Here is a 21017-nt window from a genome sequence, read left to right as displayed (position 1 = left end):
CTATACATCACATCATGTATAGGCCTGATCAGCAAAAGTTGCAAAAAGACTTTAGGTCATCAAAGCTTGCTAATCATAACTCTTGAAGTATTATTGATTAGAGCTAATTTCCCACTTTTGGATTCATTTCAGCTTAACACTATTATGGTGAAAATCTTGTAAAGCTAGCCACTACAATACTTACACGGCGGTATCATCACATCACCTGTGGTAAAATAATGGTCTCCCTCACGTGATCGACATCACTGTATTTGTGTAGAAATGTGTAAACTTTTCCCAATATCTAGTCCTCTTGATTCTCAAAAAAAAAAATGTGCCGTTGCGGAAAGATGTTAACTCATGCTTTCGAGACTACTATATCATGTACAGTATGTCCCAAAACAAATTACAACGGGGCCCTCAGCAATGGGGATTTCTGGAAAATAGAGCTAAAATGTTATATTTTAAGACCCTGAAGTAGCATTGAAAAGAATCAATTATATTGCGTGTTATCAATGCAAAAATTTGATTGTAATTTTTTGGGGACATACTGCAGTAAGTCGCCCCAAAGATTACAATTAGATTTTCGAATTGATAACACCCAATATGATCGACCTGTCTAAGTGCTACTTCAGGGTCTTAAAATGTAACATCTTAGCTCTATTTTGCAGAAAACCCCATTCAAATTGGTTAAGCCGTCACAGAGAAATGTGGATTGTAGTAAAGCATGTCATGAGTCCGATTCTTCCAATTTTAGCAATTCAATGCTCTTGTGTGTGAATAACAGACAGAATTTGGACGGAAGAGATTCCCGACATAAATTCCTCATTTCTCTTTGACCACTGAAGCAAATCGAATGGGGCTTTCTGTAAGATGTGGGCGATGAGTTATAGTTTCATACCCTGAATTTGTATTTAGATTGATTCACTACTTTTAAAGATATCATTGCGGAGGGCCCCGTTGTAATTTTTTTGGGGACATACGGTACTGTAATTTAACAAAGAACATAAGTATGTGCACATCAACTTCGGTCAGTAATAACTTAAAGGTTTTGGGAATGCGATGTTACTCAAATACAGGAAATTATGTTAAAGAATCAAACTCAAAGTACTTTTATACTTGGTTCTACAGAAAACATTAATTGTTATAATGCTTTTTATTCGTATTCAAAATACTCTATACTTTTTGCCAGAAATAAAAAGAAATTAGATTTTTGTCAATTTTGTCAATTTTTAAAGTAAGCGAAGAAAGTAGATGATGTCTGAAAAAAATAAAGGTTTTGTATCCAATATCAATTGGAACCGCGTTCATATTAGACTGTTTGTAGCTACCTGTCAAATTGTATTATTACCTTTTATGTATCATAATTTATGTGCCATTTGTTTTGTACCTGAATTTATAGTGAATAAAATGTCTTTGTAAAAACAATTGGTGGAGTGCAGTAAAGTTCTTACTGCTGCATTCAATTCCAAGCCATCCGTCCATACAGGTACAGGTGCAGGTTGTCTCGTCCAAGGTTCCCCCGTGCTCACACTCCAGATTACACTCTGCGTGCGGAACAGAAGAAGAGGAAAAATGGGGGAAATGAGTAGAAAAACAAAAAAAAAGGTCTCAACTTCTCACTCACATACTCGTCAGTAGCCGTATTTCAAACAATTTCCCCTTTGCTTTTATCAAAGCTATGTAAAATAATGATGTATTCTCCTTCTGTAACTGTCATGATGATGCGACTTGACAGCAATTATTTTGTAGTTAGTGTATGCGAACATTCGAAAGGATACATTTGAATCTTATCCGGACATTTAAATTGTAAAATGGACTCAAGTCAACAGTACTTACATTTTCTTTGTTTTGTAATGAGTTACACGGGTTTCAACTAAATGGGATCGACCTGTATTAATGAATCAAAAGAGTTAATTCTGCCCTTAAAAAGGAAAAGAAATTAATGGCCATTAATATTTTCAGTCCAAAGTTTTCAGCTTAATAATCAATTTTATATTATATCAATGGCAACTGAAGGGCTCGAAGAAAGAAGATACATGCGGGCCGAGAAATAAGATTTTTTTTTTTCAGATTTAACGGTCATCTGTTATTATAGATCAAAACGTAATGAAGGAGTTACACGGTATTGTGTATATACACACATATATTATAGACCACACACATGCATACAAACAGAAACACAGAAACACACACACACACACACAAACACCAACATATGAGACTAGTATACATGAGGTAAAAACTGCTGAAACATAAGAACACCATAAAAGGACACACCATTACAGTATTCTCCACTCCACGGTAATGGGCAGTAACAGAGGCAAACGCCATTTCTGATGTGTTGGAAGCCGGGAGCTCTGGCCAGAGTGCCCGTGTTGTTGCATGGAAGATGTCCCTCGCATTCTGACAAGGGGAAAGCGCATCGAGAATTCGTTAAGACTTTTTAGCAGTTGCCTTAAAGACGAAATCCAGCCCAATTATATGTTAGTCTGATAAAAAAGAGTAAATTTTTAGGAGTTAAATGGTAAAAATTTGACTGAAATCGCATGAAAAATAAAGAAGTAATGAAATTTTGAAGTTTTGATAATTTTTTGACAAGCTTAAGAGAGACACTGGTCTAGACACCAACGAGATAAAAACTGCAATGCTGGACAGACAAACTTGGAGTGCCGTTGTGGATCGAGAACACCACTCGAATTAAGCAAGTAAGCAAGATAATTTCTCCATAACAGTTCTTGTACAGTGGGTGTGAATATGCAAATGAGTTAGGTAACCATGTCATACCCTCACAATGATCATGTACAAAAAAAAAAGGAGAAGCGAAAATTCATTGCTTCTGTCAATGAAGCCTGAAACATGACGTTATTCCTGGTTGGATAGCTTCAGAATAGTGATCTATGTACAAGGATTTGGGCCTCGGGAATGATTGTGTTTGAACTAAAAACTGGACATTTCCTAATTTCATGTGCAAACTATATGATAAAAGTTGTGAGGGGATGACATGATCACTTTTTCCATTTGCATATTCATGTTGACTGTTCATGACCTATTTCCCCCCAAAATAGCAAAACTTCAAAATGTCATAACTTCCTTATTTTTTCATCCGATTCCGATCAAAATTATACCTTTGAACTCATAATATTTTATTCTTTCTTTTATGACTATAACGTACGTTCGGATTGAATATCTCCTTTAACGGATTCGAGGAGGTAGAATTAACATCAAGACCAGAAGGAGGAGGAGTAGAACAGGAGAGGTAAGCGAAGGAGCATTTGACATTCAATACATGGGCATTTGCACTGTTCTTCACTAAAACTTGGTCATTTCTGAGAAGATGTACACGTGCGTGTGTGCGTGCGTGTGTTCGTTTGTTTCTTAATTCTAATGTCAATATTTGATCCTGTACTTGGATTCTAGATCCTGCGGACGTTTCATAATAAAGAATCAAGTAGACTGATTTGAAAACTTTTTTTTTCGGGATTATCCCATGAGACCGACACCCACGAGTCATACAGTCCACGACTTAGACACTAGATCACTGGGCTTAATGTTCCCGTCTCGTGGGCCTTGCTTGCTCAGTGTCGAACTCGTCGGCCCATACTTGTCTGCATGGTGTCGGACCCATGGGCCTTATAAAATTTGCGTAGTGCTTGTGTCGAGCACATGGGCTGTGTGACTCATGGGCTGCATGACTCGTGAGTTGTATGATTCGTGGGTGTCGAACCCGTGACGTGCATTATTACTATCATTATTACCGTCCTTATAGCGCATAATACCTTTGGCAAGGTCTCTATGCGCTTTAGAGGGGAATAAGATAAGCAGGAAAAAATAATTACAGAAACAATAAAATGCTGCATGCTATCATTATTGTTACGTTTTGAACTGATGAGTTTTTAAAGATGTTTTAATTTAAAATTATTTTCCGGAATTTGTAATCAGAGAAAATGTGTATTAGAGTTTTGTTTGCGTTTGTTTGTGATCGATTTACCACTCTCGGGGCAGTAGACATCGCAGTGACTGGCGTCACTAGGGGGTTCGGCCTCGTACGATGGCCAGCAAGTGCGGTCCGTAGCAGCGCATCTATCTGTTGGGAAAGGGAACGCGGCATTCATGAATACATATACCGGTAAGTGATACAATTTTCTCATCAAAATGATTTCAAATTACAATGTGACGGAGGACCAGTGGGGATGTTGTGACTAGGTATATTAGCAATGGGATATGACTGATCGATTGACACTACGCAAAAGGCAAATTCATCGTATATGTCAAGCTATAATATGTCACGAGCTCATTGTTCCTGTCAATGTCCTCATTGAATTCATCCAAATGATAGATTGAAATAAGACTTTGGAGTACATAATAATTCTATTGTTACGCATGCGAATTCAACTAAAATTACCAGGGAAACAGAGAGGATCTTGCAGGATTAAATTTCTTAATACAAGTAGCACCTCATAGTTGTGAAATGATATTAACAAGTAAAATAAATAAAACGAATGGATATAATGTGAAAGACAAAAACAACAAGAAAAAAGTACAATTTGTCGCAGGGCATTTGCTGGAAAGAAGATTGTTAGTCTATACACGTTTGGGTCATAAGTCAAAAACGTATTACGGGTAGAAACACACTACAACCAGAATATGTTTGGACACGATGGCCGTGTTCACTGACGAAACATTCACATACTGTTACACTATCCTGTTCATGATAAACGTCCAACGATTGGGAAGAAAACGTACGAGTCCACATGTATGGATACACCCTGTAGACGTCTTTCTTAGGCATGTTAGGTTTCATGGAACATCCCGCTGACCCTACCTACGAGATGATGAGAATTTCCCCTTGGGCGATCGGACGGACTCAAATCATAACACAAGTGCTGGGGTCATCCCACGAGCTCAACACCAAAGAGTCATACAGCTTACGAGATTGACATTGAAAAAAGGTCCATGAGTCATACAGCCCACAAGCTCTACACTATAGGCAAACAAGTTGCATGAGTTCGACACTAGGCAAACAAGGACCACGACTCCGACACTATACAATAGGCAAAAAAGGCCCACGAGACCTATACTGCGTACATTAAGCCCGATGGTGTATTGTTGGTTTCATGAGCATTTTTTGGCTTGTGTCGAGCTGGTGGACGGTACAGTTCATAGGCTCATTTTACTTGATGTAGAGTTCATTGGTCTTATTTACTTAGTGTCTAGTTCATAGGCTGTATGACTCATGGGCTATATGACTCGTGGGTGTCGAACTCGTGACGTGCACCCGAAGTGCTCACTCTCACAAGTGTCACCGTTGTAGCCTGAATGACAAACACATTCGCATGACTGCTCGTCGATGAACCCGTTCCTACTGCAGAACATGCCTTCCCCGACGCTGCACACTGCAGAGGACAAGATGTATACAAATAAACTTAACCAAACGCGTTGCCAAATAACACATAAAACTTTTTTTTTCGATTGGAATCTTGACCATTGTGTTGCACGAGAAATGCACATGCAGTCATCTCCTGATGATCAATCTTAAATGTTTTCTCTCATGGTAATTTAAGAATATCATTCTGCAACGATAATCGAAACTATCACAGCAGTCATGGTAATCTTAATGATTGATAATAGTGATTATAACAATAATACTTGCAGTAGTCGTCACCAAAATTATCAATCATAGTCCTCAAGGTTCTAGAAATATGTTTGATGCAAAGTACATAATACTTTAACAACTAGCTATACTGTAGTGCTTAAAGAGAATGAAGATGGCATTTAGATTAAAAACGGTTCTTCTCTTGAAGATCAAATTCATGAAAGGGGAAACATTGATGAGATTTATCGCAGCTTTGAGTTCAAGTTTACTTGAATGACTTTAATGAAATCAAGCTGCAAATCTCTTAGTGCAAACAGTAATGAAATCTAAATGCTTCTTTAGTTTTCGCAAAACAGTAATGGATCTTGCAATCTCATGTACAAAATTAGGTTATAATTTCAAAAATGTAACCCTCTTCCCTTGAAAACAACAGTGCAAGGTTAAATTGATGTAGATGCTGTAATCTATTTCCTACTTTATTAAAAAAGCAGGACTTTCAGTTAAGACCTGTTGACAAAAATGGAATAAATTATTGTGAATCGATCTAAATTTCATTCTTCTTAGTGATCATCAGCACTGTTTCACTAGAACATTAGAATAAAGTATGTATTTCGGATTTTTTTTTTGGTCTGAGTCTTCCGATGACACTCTTTTGAACAACTGTACAAACATGGCGTAAACTTTTCACTTCAAGAAGGTCTATTCTGGCGAGACTGCACGAAATAAGCGTCTAAGTGTCGACCTATCAGGACTTTCTTACCGTCCCTGACACACCGACCGGTTTCAGTATCGAGTTGGAACCCAATGGGGCAGGCGAGGCATCGATAGGAACCAGGGGTGTTCTCACAGAACTCGCAGACATTGTCCTCCAGTGAGCATTCGTCAATGTCTGAAAGAATGATAACTCGAGCAGGATTCGAACCTACGACCTGTCCGGACACAATCCTGTCCGGAGATCAGGAGGTCGTAGGTTCGAATCCTGCTCGAGTATGTACGCCCATGATTTCTTTTATCATGGCTACTACAGAAACACTGATCAATTCAGTGCTTATTTACGTTGGTGTAGGGCAGTTTGTCAATCAGTTGCAATGAAAATATCTCGACGGAAGAATTATGAATTTGAAATGATAACGTTTGCTAAGATGAGACACACTTTGAAGTCTTCCATTGGACCACGCCCGGAGCTACACTGAAATTGATCTGAATGACAATGATAATCTGATCATTCCTTTTTTTTTTTTTTTTTGCTCAACAATGTGGCTCGGTCGCTCATCAGGATGAAATAATTATATCATTTCGTTTTGCTGAGAGCGTTTAGTGGGTCCTACTCTTTACAAAGATGAATCAACAAGGTGATCAACCCCACTAGGTTGTTTAGCAGGACTCGCTGTATAAGACTGACCAATAATTACCCTTCCATCGATTTCTTCTAAACTCATGCTCTACTTGTTTTCTTCTGATTACCCTTTTTCTTTTGATTTCCCTCTTTTATATTCTTCTGTCATTTTGTTTTCATTTGAGAGACGCTCAAGACGGCAGAGCTCAATTAGGTGATGTCAAAAGATTCAATACCTATTCATACTTCAAATTGGATACTTCTATCCTCCGCATTATATCTGAAGCAGAAAACACTGTAGAGTCGTCATTGACCTTTGACGAACATAAAATGGCATTAGAAATGTATTAAGACGTTAGTACTGCAGGTTTTTAAGTTACCGGTGCACGTTAACAGCGCGTTATCAAAGCTATACCCAGTCACGCAGTTGCATGTACAGGTTTCCGGGTCGAAGGTCCCCTGACCGCTGCAGTCGAGTACGGGGCACGGTGTCGTTGGCCTACTGGTAGGTGACGGCTCACTGGATGATATATATTCCGTCGAAGTCTGCGGCGAGGTCGTTGGCTTCACCGGGGTGGGGACTGACGGCGTGGTCGAGGGCTCTTCGATTTGGAAGCTGCCGCGTCCGATCGCGAAGAAGGGCGTGCACGTCCTGCCGTTGGCATCGAGTTCGAAGCCCGGCATGCAACTGCAGCGGTAAGATCCCACCGTGTTCTCGCAGAAGTGAGCACAGCGACCCGCCTCCTCGCATTCATCGACGTCTGGAAGAATCATGGGAGACCAGCTTACTCACGTAATAATATCAATTCATAAACATAATGAAAAGATGACGATATTAAATGGTTCTGACGATAGCGATGGTGAAGACGACGATGATGCTTTTGATTTCACCAATACGTGATGATGATAATAATTGTCAGTGATAAATTACAACGATAATCTTTAATCATCATACTGCTACTAATCAAATTGTTAATATCACTGCAACGAGTAATCATGATAATGATGGTAATGATTATAATGATATTCATGTTTTCAAGTAGCGTCTTTTCACAATGTCGTGGGGCTCTTACAGAGGTACACCTGAACTCAAGATGTCTCCTAACTATAATACAAAGGAAAACACGCCTTCCAAATTTGTATTGGTCACGTGTCTGGGGTAAGTTAACCAATTCTGAACACTGATTACATATCAATAACCACTATATAGGCTGTTTTTAGTGTCTGTATCGGAGACACTAAAATACTAAAACACTAAAACACTGGCATCGTCACTCACTTGTAGGTTCTTGCTCGAGCAATGAACAAAGGGAATCCTTATATCAAATTTCGTTTTGTCTTTTTTGTTGTTTTTTAGATTCGTCTGGGTTTCAGACCAGCATTTCACTACTAGGCAAAAATTTCATACTTATCACTCGAATAACTGATTATACATTGACATCTCATGATCCTTACTACCAATCTACGTAGCATCAATGGTACAGCTAAGTGAAAGGAGCGAGAAGGGCTCCTGAAAAACACGAATTAAAAAAACAACAACAAACAAACACTTATGGTTTCATCCCTCGTCTCACCTAGACATATATCTCTTGCCTTGGTTGTCTCGTAGCCTTCTGGACAGTCGCAATGACAAATTCCTTGATCAGAATCCATCACGATCCATGACGGGTCTCCACATTTTAGAATACAGACTGAAGGGGGGAAATATAAACCAATTACACAAGTGCAGCCCGTTCACTTTGCTATCGTTATCACAACAGGGCAGAAATAGCTGTTCACTCTGATGTGGTGCTAAATTTTAAGCAGAATAGATACTGCCAGTACTCGAGAGCAAATTATGATGGATTGGATTTCTATAATGTATATTGATTGTCATACTTTTTTTTTAACGTGACAAGTAGTAATTCTGCATCACTCTTAAGAAAATTCGGACAACTTTGAAAGTGCTGGTCAAGTAATATCTGTCAGCCAATTATTGGTTAGGATCCACTATAGGTATTATCACCATTACTCGTCAACATCGATATTACTGTCTTCTAATATACAGTCATACAAAAAGGTCAGAATATCATGTTATTTTGAGGTATTCGTGGTGTAAGGTTTGTCCATACCAAACGGGTCATCTGCGCATGTCGCATGATCACATGTGCATGTGCATTCCTCAGAGTTATAATCGTAGACTCCGGAACAGGTGTCGGCGTAAAGGCAGTCGCACTGTGCTCCTTCTGGTGTACAACCACTGTCTGTCGGCGGAGCAAAGCACAATATAAAACTCTGATTATGAGCATGTGGGTATGTTCAGCTTATTAGCATACTATTCCACCCCCTGTCCACAGGAGGCAAATCAAATGTTCCATTATTAAGCCCTTAAAAAAACGAATGGATTCTTTTCATGTAGGCCCTAATATCTCTGTATATTGTATAGTTCCACGACTGTGACATTATATGAGCTGTTGTAGACTTCTTATGAGGCAAAGACGTCACATGGATTTGACCAAAACTTTTGAACATTATAACTTTTGTACAGATTACTCAGATTGTCCTCAAACTTATAAATCAATATTGATACATAGTAAACTTTAAGGAGAAAATAATTGTGCTTTGACTAAGAAAAAAGGTGCTAAATTTAAACATCATTAATCATGAAAACGTTGCACCCCTCACCGCACATGTCATACTCATTGTTACACCAGCCGCTTCCATCGGGGCAAGCTGTGCACGGCGTCCCGGACGTGTAGGGGTTGGCGTCTTCAAGATCATCGCTGGAAGGCAGTTCAAACCATGGTAGAAAAATACATGCCAAACGTATTAATTGTGTTTGAAATTTAAATAGAACATTGTGTGGTTTCACATTGTTGACAGTTTGGGGGCACTACGAGTCGTTGTTTTAAAGCCAATAATAATGCACAATTCTTCAGTGTGATATTTGTTTTATGATTAAAGAAAAATCGATAGCAAACCTGGTAATAGATGGAATTATCTGAGTTAAAACGAAAGGTAAAGAATAATTAGATGAATATCTTAAACCCAGTCTATTTCTAAAGTGAAGTGATTTGTAAGTGAGACAAATATAGCTCCAATGTCTATTTTCAAATATCTGGACAATGATTTAAAAAAAAAATCAAATTTGCTTTGTTGTACATTGTACTCGTCAACCGAAGGGAACTAAAATAAAGAGAGAGTTTAAGGTACAAAAATGGTTACATTTTATTAAGTTCAATTAAGTTCAATTCAATTCAATTCAATTTTAAGACGCTGAATAAGACTTATCACGTATACCTGCAAATAATGTATGTTACAATCATGACGGTCACATGAAGCACACTTACACAGGGTAGTAATTGCACTTCCAGTAGTAAACGTTGGGTAGAACGGTATTTGTGTATGTATTATTCAGTTCGTCGCATAGGAAATAAGCACATCCAATCTCCTCCATTGGTGCCCATGTGAACTGAAACGGTAAGAAGTGGAGCCAAAGAAATAAAAATATGTGTGCATGTTTTGAGGGCCAATATTACTGACATGAAATGTTATACTTTTCGAAAATATCGCAGAAATCATGACAATACTGCCGTAAATTATGCTGTCTTTTGATCAACCTATGGAGTGTTCGTAATTGCGTCTATCTGCACAAAGTTTGAAAACAATCGCCTGTGGCAACTACAGGTTAAATGATGCTGGAGCAAATGCTGCCATTTGGAGTGCTAAGAGCTTAATTATGATTCCTTATGAAGTTTGTTTGTTTTTGTTGTTTTTTGTACGTGAACAGTGTGTACAGAAGACTAAACTGAAGATGAGGGATATAAAATAATTGTCTTAAATCCGATTGTAAAATCGAAAGGCAGTCATTTTAATCATTCAAAAAATCGAGTTTTAAATTATTTCAACTATGATTGTAAAAAAAAGACACTCTTTACACTTTTACTTATAAGTTTTATGGAATCTCCATAAAAACTTCTCATGATCCCTCCACAAGTCATCCATCATGTTGTTATTTCCTTTCTTTGTAATTCACTTTGTGTTTGTTGAAGCACCTTTTGGTGAATATGGTATCTAATGTGTATTGTTCTTTTAGTTTGTATATTCCAATTGATGTTCATTATATCACATTTTATGTATCCTTTGTATCCTTTTGATGATTATGTGGAAATAAAGTTGAATTGAAAGTTGAATTGATATCTTACAAATCTGTACTATATCTTCCCACTGAAATTTTCTGTCAAAGTGATAGAGATTTTTAAAGACTCACCAATTTGTACATGTTGCAGAAGACTGGGTCACGACTGCATGAATCCTCGAGGTAATTATAGCTTTCTTTGCCCAGGTACAGCCATGTATCTATGGAGTCCACTAAATCAAATGTAGGTGTCTGCAAATAATTGCCAAATGGCAGATTAAATACAAGCAAACAAAGCAAAGTATATCAATATAAAGCTAAATGTCTTAATTAAGTTCTTTAGGCCTGCCCAACCACACATGTCAAAGTGTTTTGTTCGTGTCATTATATAAATTTCTATATAGCCCTTTATTGCCTGGACAGAGTACAGATGGTTTAAATAATGATTGTAATGGTGTTCCTGAGCTTCAATGCAGACCAATGGAAACCACTCGTTGTTTCTTTGTTTTTCATTTTAATCGGAAATTAAAAAGTAAATTATATTCAAGCAAAACGAAATATTTAAGAATGGATAAAAAAGATGGAATACTGATCTCAGGAGTACCGTTGAATAGAGTTCGGTCTTTTATGGGCACCACAGTGACATATTATGAAGCGTTTATAAATTTGAAAACAATATTAAGGATAAAACATAAATAGATTGATAAAGCTTAAAAAGGGAGCTCATTCCCCTTCCAACCTCCTCTCCCATGGACCGACAAAATGTTCGAAATGACATCGTATCATAACAATTCCCATGCGTCAACTCTCCGTCTTTGATTACAATAGCAGCGATAATTTCTAAAGTGCGTGTCTCACTGGAGGAGACTTCGCCCGCCACTCGTGCGACTCGAAAAAAAAACCAAAGGGCTTGCATTCTCACCAAGAAGGCAACTCCACGGCGACTTCAGAGCCGTCTCCAGATGAGATGATAACTTATTCATCCGGATGTCGCGGAGACGACTCCGGGAGGTCGCCAATGGGTCTCCCCAAAGTCGTTTCGGAGACCTTTGGGAGACCTCGCGAATAAAATTAGTCTCCGCTAGTTGGCCGTGAGTTAACGAGATGAATTATCTATATACATGTACTTTTATTTACAATGGTATGCATGTCGCGGTGCATTTAAGTGAGGTAAAAAAACAAACAAACATGAGATGAGACTTCACATAAAGCATAAATCCTTAAAATGGATATAAAACAGCAGCCCTACTTTTCAGGCACCACACCCAGCTAACGTACATGCTTTCATTTTTTGTTAATAACGTAATATATAATCTTATTTAGAATCATCGTCTTCGTCCGATGTGAGAGGACTTCATGTACAATTTTCGTCATCTGTATACACGAAGCGACAACCAGCCTGTCGTTGCGCGTACCTGCGAGATGCCAGTGAACTGTAAGACCTTCAGTGGGTGACCCATGTCAACAGGAATGTCAATGGAGTAATAACACTCTTCCACCCTGTCCTTGGCAGCGGCGTAGAGATCGTGGCTCCACACCTGGAAGGGAAACCAGTAGAAACACAGAGAGGGAAGGTGACGGGCTATTAAGTTCTTCTGCCTCCTTTTTCAGATTATAGAGAGACTAATAGATCAAGGATGTATATGGACATAGTAATTTTTTGTTTTGTTTTTGTTTTGTTTTTTACGTGTGTAAACGCCTGGATAAGTCAGTTCAGAGTTCCACTTTCAACATAAGCACAAAAAAGGGTCATTTTTACTTATTCATGCATGGTGGGTTTTTAACTCACTGAGACAAGCATACGTGACAGTATATGTCTATAAATGATTATTCATATAAATGGTATGCGCCTACTAAGAAAAAAAAATGTTAACGCATTGAAGGCGAAACAATAAAAGGAATGCTTCCCCGGGTATTGATTATTGATTATGTCGCTTTGACACTGAGTGAAGGTACCTTACCAACTGCCCATGAACGAATAATGATCTGGCTTATTGCAATGATGGACAGAATTCTATTACGTAATACTCGTATAAGTCTTCAGAGGTTAGCATTTCCCAGGTGTTCAAGGCAGTGAAGTCACATAATGAAATTCAAAGTAGGTAAAAATTCCAGGCAGTCCCAGTTGGCTATAAATACCCGTGTCAGTGAGCAGTAACCATCTTTTTCAAGTGTGACGGCAGTGAATCATACCAGGGAGGTGAGACACCTCCCTGATTATACATCTCAAACTCCAATGTCTAGTGATCAGGAAGACGACGCTACCTCTCAGCCCCCATCCCCGCGGGGAGATCAGGGCATGGAAGGCCGCCTTGCTCAACTATGCTCTGTATAGAGAGACCGAGACACTCTCCCGCTTCATGGATAGGGCGGCGGCACACCGTGGTAATGACAAACGGCATGCGAGCCATGCCAGCTGGTGCAGGAGAGCTTCTCCCGGCGATTAGTCCGGACATGCGAGCCATGTCCGCGGGGACAGGGGCGCTGCCCCGCCCATCGAAGACTTCAGCGAGCTAGCCATACCCATCGGCAGCTCATCAGACGACGATATTCTCATGTCAGCCTCCTTCTTGGCAAAATTGATTGCGTTGCCCTGTATGGGTGGCCTTGACTCTGCCCTTGTGGTTACGGTCATTTTGACAACCGAATTGATCCGGATGCCATGCCCTTACAGCCAAACTCTTTCAAAGCCTGGTACCAAATTTGATTTTAACTGAAATTCTGATCTCATTTGGGCCAAATTTAAAAATTGGCTGATTTGCTAATGAAGGCAGTCACACTGCCACATCAGAAGGTAAGTCTCTATAAAATCGCGAAGCAAATGCTCAATTGCCATCGAATGCCCAAGCAGTCTCACACCAAAAATCGAGAGCAAAATTTGGGCGATCCTCCTTCACGAGGCCTTGGGTCTTGTGAGCTCCCAACTTCCACAACAAAATGTAGTGAAGGGACTTCTATACCACATAGATAAATCCTTTCTGAAATTCACAGATCATGCACGGATAATCATCCATGCAATTGACACAACGAGAATTTGAACAACTCATGTCACCATCGATCCACCTCCCTGGCCTGACACTCCCGGGCTTTGCTTATCGTATGATCTGAGCATGCACCATCGAGGTACCTTGAAACCCCTTCTCAACCCTTCTCAACAACACTTGCGCAGCAAGTCGATTCCACTTGGTAGAAAGTTGTTCAGAAAGACATCTGAGAAAAATTGACAAGTTAGTGTCACATAAGCATACATCGTGGGTCATGAATGTCTCTACGCAAGCCAGCAAAAAAAAAAAAGAAAAAAAAAAAAGGATGAGTACTGTCCAAAATCGTTCAGTGCTGGAAATCTCAAGCTTTCCAAAGATGACTGGTCAAAATAATTCCCGAGCCTTGGATATTGGCCACAATATTTGGCTATGAAACCAATAATTTCATTTCAACGCCATACCAATAAATTTTTCCTCTACAAAGTGTACATTCTACCGAGGAGGAAAAGGCAACCCATGAAGAATTGTCTCCGAAGATTCTCGCAAAGCGAGCTATTAGAGTGATTCCTCACATGGAGTATCAACTCTATTCTAGCGCTACCAAAGACTGGCGGTCTAAGTCCAATCATAAATTTGAAAAACTTGAACAAATTTGTAAGATACGAACACTTCAGAGTGGAACAGTTTCGCTTGGTTACAGCCTTAATTTGCCCCTCCAAAGGGTGCATATTTATCGGTATCCGTTCACCTTGTTCATCAAGCATAGTCTTTCGAATGGAAATAGTATTTTTACTGCATTCCAGAACAATCACCTATTTCGATGATATCCATATCCTTTCTCAGTCAAGAGAAGAGTGTCTTGACAAAGCCAATTTTATGATCAACTTGTCACCCTTAAAGGTTTTCAGTAAGGATTTCGACAAATCCAGTTTCAACCCAAAGCACGTCGAGACCTTCCTTGGTTCTCATATTAATTCCCAGCAAATGATTTTCAGTTTTTTTTCCTCAGAACAAGATTGACAAGGTTACTGCCCTTGGAAATACACCAATCTTGCATATGGCAACGAAACCAAATTTCGGGATTTTAATGCTTTCCACAAAGAAATCTACATTCTCGTCACTTGGGACTAGAAAAAATAAATCAGCTAATGCTCTGCGTAAAGCAGGAGATGACTTCGACACGAAGTTTGATTTCGTTATCTAGTCATGCGATACAAAACATTCTTTGGTGGTGGCTGTCTCGCAAGACAAAGAATTATTTTCCACCTCCATTAGCATGATAATTTCAAGCGATGCTTGCATCTCAGTATGGAGAGTAGTTAATTCTGAACAATGACAATTCCTTTGCTCAGAGAGTCTGGAGTGCCAAACAGAATTCCCCGCATAGCAATGTGTGTGAGCCTCTTGCAAATTCAGAACGGATTTGAAGCCCCTTTGTGGCTCGTGTACAAAAAATGTGCTTATTCATAATTCGGTCAGACATTTCTACAGCTAGTAGCATATACTGACCCGAACGAATTCGCGGCCAACATTGGAATTGGTGTCTAGCAATTGGATATCAGCTTCACATTCAACAGATGTAGATAATTCTGAAGTTTCCTGCTTGTCTCGCAGAGACATGAACAACTAATTACTATTCTACATGTCTTCACCACATAATCCACAAACTCTACATATAGATTAGCAACGCTCCTCATGTCAAATGGAAGCCAAGTTTTATTGCCCTGAATTTTGATGCCTTTTTCCTTACCCTATCAACGTTTTCAGTCCTCCACAAGCTTCAACTGAACAAGGTGACCTGAGCAATCCTCACTGCCCCAATGGTGGCGGCAGCCATGGGTCTCATTACCGCTCGAAATGCGAATAGCCCCACCCCTATTACTAGTACTTGTACTCCACGGGAAAATTCTTGCCCCACACCCTCACCCACCGACGAGCCTCCAGCTCACACTAGCCGCCTGCATGGGCGCTCTCTGCTAGCGATGACAAGTGGCAGACACATCGCAGCACATTGCAAAGCTCCTTTCATCATCATGGCGAGACAATACCAATAAACAAAACAAATGAGGGTGCTTGAAGACAGTAGCAATGTCTGTATTCTGAACAATCTTGTGATCCTTTTTAACCCATCTACAGAACACGTTGTCGACATTCTAAGCCTATAGCATAGCTTTTCAACAAAGCCCACTCCACGATTAACTCATAGACCTGCTCGGTCTTCCATACTACCTGAAACCGAGAGCAATGACATAGGCAAACAACCCCTATAGTCAGACTTATGAAGGGCGTATCTAACTCCGACCCTCGCAAGGCTAAATACAACAAGACTTGGGATGTTTCAATTGTTTTGAATCACCTTTTATCGTTTCAAGATACCTATGAACTAAAGATTCCTTCAGTGCCTTGAGCCAAAAACAATTTTCCTAGCTCGTTTCGGCAAAATGTACACAAATGCTGAGACATCTAGTTCTTATGACATTACCGGAAGATGAGGCCACGTTTGCACATTAGAGATATGAAAAGTATATCTCTAACCAGGTAATTAAAGCGCCTTCTTTTACCTCCAACCCTAAACTCTGTGTTCCGATCAACTCTGCACGAGTATTATTATTAAATGCACAGAACATCTCCAACGAGCAAGTTCAGAAAGCGAACTCATAATTTCTCCGAAACATCCCAACATATCACATTCTCAGCTCATAGCTACAGAAGCGCCGCAACTTCTAAACTTTCGCGCATGGAGTATAAAGGTCTTAACGAAATCTTGTCCACAACTGACTGGACGAACGCTGGTACATTTTGAACCTTCTAACAATTGATTCCACATTAGTTCAACAATTCTCAGTTCCGCTGAGTTAAAAAGATACATGTAAATTGTGATAGTATGTGTATACCTGTATATTAGTATCTCAATTAAGAACAATGTCCTAATACGAGTCAGATAAGACACAAGACCATAAATCACGTTACGTTGTGCATTGAAAAATGGCGACACATTACTCGGCCACTCGTTTAGGAGATTCGGTCCACCAAACTGATGAATTTAAACTCTAATATCAACCCAAAATGCAGTGTACTTGCCTCTAATTATTGCTGCAATATAACTATGCCGAGATGAACTGGTTAATGTCTAATTCTTCCTTGAAATGTACATGAATTAAGGAACATGATTATGATTATGTCTTGATTGGAAAATCGGTACAAGAGGTCCATTTGATTTGTCTGTGCGCTATCATGCTTAATCCTGCTCCAGTTAAAGCACGCAAGGTATCAAAATGATATCATACTCAAAACCTATGCCTTGCACCTTATACTAGTAGGTTCTCAAGCAAACTTTGCTCGAGTTCTTCTCCTGCTTGCGACAATGTGTGTCACCATCGATAAACACTCTCTATGCATGAGGAGTCATGACCAAAGTTTCAACCTTGTTGTGAAAACTGTCCATCATCCTTCTTGTCCTCTTGCCCTCACTCATGCCACAGACTGACTTCTGTACGGAACTTTGAACATGCTAACCTCTGAAGACTTATACGAGTATTACGTAATAGAATTCCTAAATTATACAAGTAATAAGAAGTATAATTAGAATTCTATTAGTAATAATGAAGTATAAGTCGAAGAGGTTCCCACCCAACATCTCATTTAATCGATACTCTTCAGTTCTGAACCCTCCCTTTCCAACACTGTACAGAAGTCAAAACTGGTGGGCCCTACTGTATGCTGATGTTCTGCTTAATTGCTTGACATGAAATGTCCATACGTATAAGAATGCTCCGTGCCTTTGGAACAGCAATGATTGTGCTTTATTTATTGCTTGTCTGTATGATGAGAAGGACCAGTGAGCCAATTGCCTGCATTGCACCCAATACTGCATGGTGTTGCTGGTCTGTCTATTTAAAGCCGTATTCTCTTTGAAAAGATGCTTACTGCTCACTGACACGGGTATTTATAGCCAACTGGGACTGCCTGGAATTTTTACCTACTTTGAATTTCATTATGTGACTTCACTGCCTTGAACACCTGGGAAATGCTAACCTCTTCGACTTATACTTCATTATTACTAATAGAATTCTAATTATACTTCTTATTACTTGTATAATTTAGGAATTAGTGTCTACAATGACTGATAATCCACCCAATCAGCATTGGCTGTCTTCAAATCTCACAAAATGTATGATGATCGAATATTATGTAGTGCGTGTGTGTGTGTGGGGGGGGGGATGGGGGTGAGGGGGAGGGGCGTCATTGAAGGATATCGGCTTTAGCGGGCGAAGAACTTGTCTTTTAAGCTTCTCAATTCGATTTTCATGTTATTAAGCGACAAAATGGAAAAGAAAAATAGCCCACATAGACGTACTTCCAGTGTTCCGATTTTAACGAGCTTGAAATTTTCTTTTCGACATCTTTTATGTTTCATTTTACCGTAAAGAAGTGCAATTAAAGGAACGACAAAAAGAAAGCTGATTAATTTACGAGAGTATACACTATAGACCTACTTACAACTTTGTTCATATTTGCTGCAGTTGGTTCCACCTCGGCACGCCCTTGGTTGTGCACCTCAACGAGCTCTGCGATCTCCCCGGCCGCCAAGGCCGGCACCAGCTCTGCGTCGCCGTACCCTCCTTCATGGTAGGCCAGTGAGCACGGTACCCACCACACCATCAGCATGGAGCAAAATACACCAAACATGCCCAACAAAATTAAACTTCCCATATTTTTACTGATGTACACCACCAAAATTGAAAAATCTAATGCAAGATCAGTCAAAAATGCGAAAAATAATTTGTAAACTAAATTGACCAGAACAATAAGGAGAAATTAACTGAAAAAGAAAATAAAAAAGGGAAGAGGTGAACCGTGCTTCAGAAGCTACGGTCTGCTCACGGCGAATTCCGGAAACCAGACTGGTGGCAAATAGACAGGTTCCGCGATGTACGCATTCTTTTCTTTCTTTCTCTCTTTTAGCATACTTTCTTCACAAAAGCTGCTCTTGACAACCACAAAGCTTGTCGGAGCCTTGCCCTACTTAGCAACAATTAAGTGAATTCTTGGCTTTGGAACTAAATTGGAGGGAACAGGTTGATGGAATACTTTGTTCCTAGGCTGTAGGAAAAGACACATCCATATTGTAATACATTACAGACACAGTCTATTGAATATGATACGCGCTAACCGCGTCATCATTATAAAAGAAGAAAGGGAAAGAAAGAATGAGAGGGAGATGTAGAGCAAGAAAATAACTTGGTTCATTAGTTCTCAGTCATTGGTGACCATTCACGGATTACGAGTTCGACGGTCTACACGAAAGAAAAAATTGCGAAAAAATCAGGAGGCAACGAACTTGATGAGCTGGAGCAGAAGAGAGTATACGGGTACAAGACCAGTGGAAGACTCGGGCTTGAGATGTCAATTAAGTAGAACATTTCTGTAATGTATTCAAATTCCATGCATGCTTGGTTCACTCTAGATTGCGTCATGGACCTTCTAACACGTGGAGACATACATTGCTTGTTAATCTCACCTGTTTCCGTCAAAAGCGTTACAATAAGATTTTAAACCTGCACATGCCCTCCTGCTTTTATCTCATCATAACCACCGACGGCTGCGTGCAGCCTGAATAGGAACAAGACAGCGGTTTGAGAAATCTACAAACTACACATGCGCAGAAGATACGCTCTCAAATCAAGAAAAAAAAATGTATAAGTGCAGTTGTTGTGAATATTGGGAAATCATCTCTCAGAAAACTTTATTTGCGAAATGCTCCTATACTTTACGAAAGAAAAACAAATTATGCTGACAGGCTGATTGTGATTTGTAATTTATTTTTCATATTAGTTTCGCACATTGTTTCAGAGTAACCACAGAAAGTAACAGTATAGATGACACGTATGTTATACATAATATGTCGTATATTACATGCGTGTTCACAAAACAAGTTGGTGTCCACTTTAATAATTACCAATTTTGTGACACAAAATCTGTCATGTTTTGAGGTTGTGCTACCCCCTATATTGGTTCAAGATTCAAGATTCAAATTTATTTTCACTTCCATCAAATAAACAAAGAATTATATACAATGCATATGCACATGATATTTGTAATAATTGCAGAATGTGATTTAGAAATCATGAAAACGAGTAGCAGATGAAAAAAAAAAAACATGTTATTGTCTTTGTTAATATATACCTAAAGCATATAATAGGCCTGTAAGTTAACTAAGAATGAGGATGGAAATGGATTTGGTGTTTATTCGAAGGCAGTAGGCCTAGAGTCTTGAAAAGGCACTTAGCCAAAATAAGACCGAAATGAGGGAAACGGTTCTTTTGTCAGCGACGATGCACGATACAATCGTCATTGTCCATAAAACATCTGAATGTACTCATTTGGTTGCACATAATTGGGTGGGGCGGTGATGATGGGATAAAAGAAAGACCTCCGTTCACAGTCATATCATGTGAGTGGTAAGTCCATGTTCAAATCCGCCGGTAGCGGTAAACTTTATAAGTCAAATCTTATAGGACCCAACTTTTCTTTTCCGTTTCTTTTTAAATAAAGCAATGGCCGACAACCGGAAGCTAAATGGATTCCACAGGTATCAAAATACATTCAAGATAGAAACCAGTTGGTTGAGTAGCTTTTTTCCTAGGTCCAGTGAAAAATTACAGACAATATTATCAAATTACTCTAAACCGGGGTACTGAAGTTGTTGGTTTGACCTGCAGATAAATTTGCTTTTTAATGCTAAATTAACAGACTTCTTGATAATGCGTTAAAATCTTAAGAACAATTATGTCATCCAAACCAAATTTACCTATGGAGCCCAAATTGTAAGACATGACTATCCAAGCAACGCTTGAAGGCATCATTTACCATTTGCATGTGAAACAAAAACCAAGCTTTATGGCTTCAAAATAGTTCTAAAATGTGAGTTAGTGTAACCAGTGTAAAAAGTTAATCAGTGTAATAAATGTTAAGTATTGTTAAATATACAACATGTGAGCAATA

The 21017-nt window shown here is 39.2% G+C and overlaps 1 protein-coding gene across 1 annotated transcript in view; it reads right to left on the bottom strand.

The window, feature by feature from the left end:
* Window positions 1-18680, bottom strand: part of LOC139725833 (uncharacterized) — a 32296-nt gene extending 13616 nt beyond the window's left edge. Inside the window, exons 1-13 of the mRNA XM_071636909.1 lie at window positions 18513-18680; window positions 12444-12566; window positions 11161-11280; window positions 10241-10362; window positions 9576-9673; window positions 9023-9154; window positions 8486-8602; window positions 7292-7672; window positions 6336-6464; window positions 5271-5375; window positions 3971-4066; window positions 2260-2385; window positions 1434-1526 (exon numbers count right to left, since the gene is read on the bottom strand). Coding sequence (XP_071493010.1) covers window positions 1434-1526; window positions 2260-2385; window positions 3971-4066; window positions 5271-5375; window positions 6336-6464; window positions 7292-7672; window positions 8486-8602; window positions 9023-9154; window positions 9576-9673; window positions 10241-10362; window positions 11161-11280; window positions 12444-12566; window positions 18513-18680 — 1810 coding nt within the window. The remainder of the gene's footprint in view (window positions 1-1433; window positions 1527-2259; window positions 2386-3970; window positions 4067-5270; window positions 5376-6335; window positions 6465-7291; window positions 7673-8485; window positions 8603-9022; window positions 9155-9575; window positions 9674-10240; window positions 10363-11160; window positions 11281-12443; window positions 12567-18512) is intronic.
* Window positions 18681-21017: the final 2337 nt, after the last annotated feature.

This window comes from Diadema antillarum, unplaced genomic scaffold, assembly GCF_040938485.1.
Source record: "Diadema antillarum isolate AM-2024a unplaced genomic scaffold, OU_Dant_1.0 seq00000061_RagTag, whole genome shotgun sequence".
Taxonomy (NCBI): domain Eukaryota; kingdom Metazoa; phylum Echinodermata; class Echinoidea; order Diadematoida; family Diadematidae; genus Diadema; species Diadema antillarum.
The sequence above is the reverse complement of the archived record's forward strand: the minus strand, read 5'-3'. Positions and strand labels throughout refer to the sequence as shown.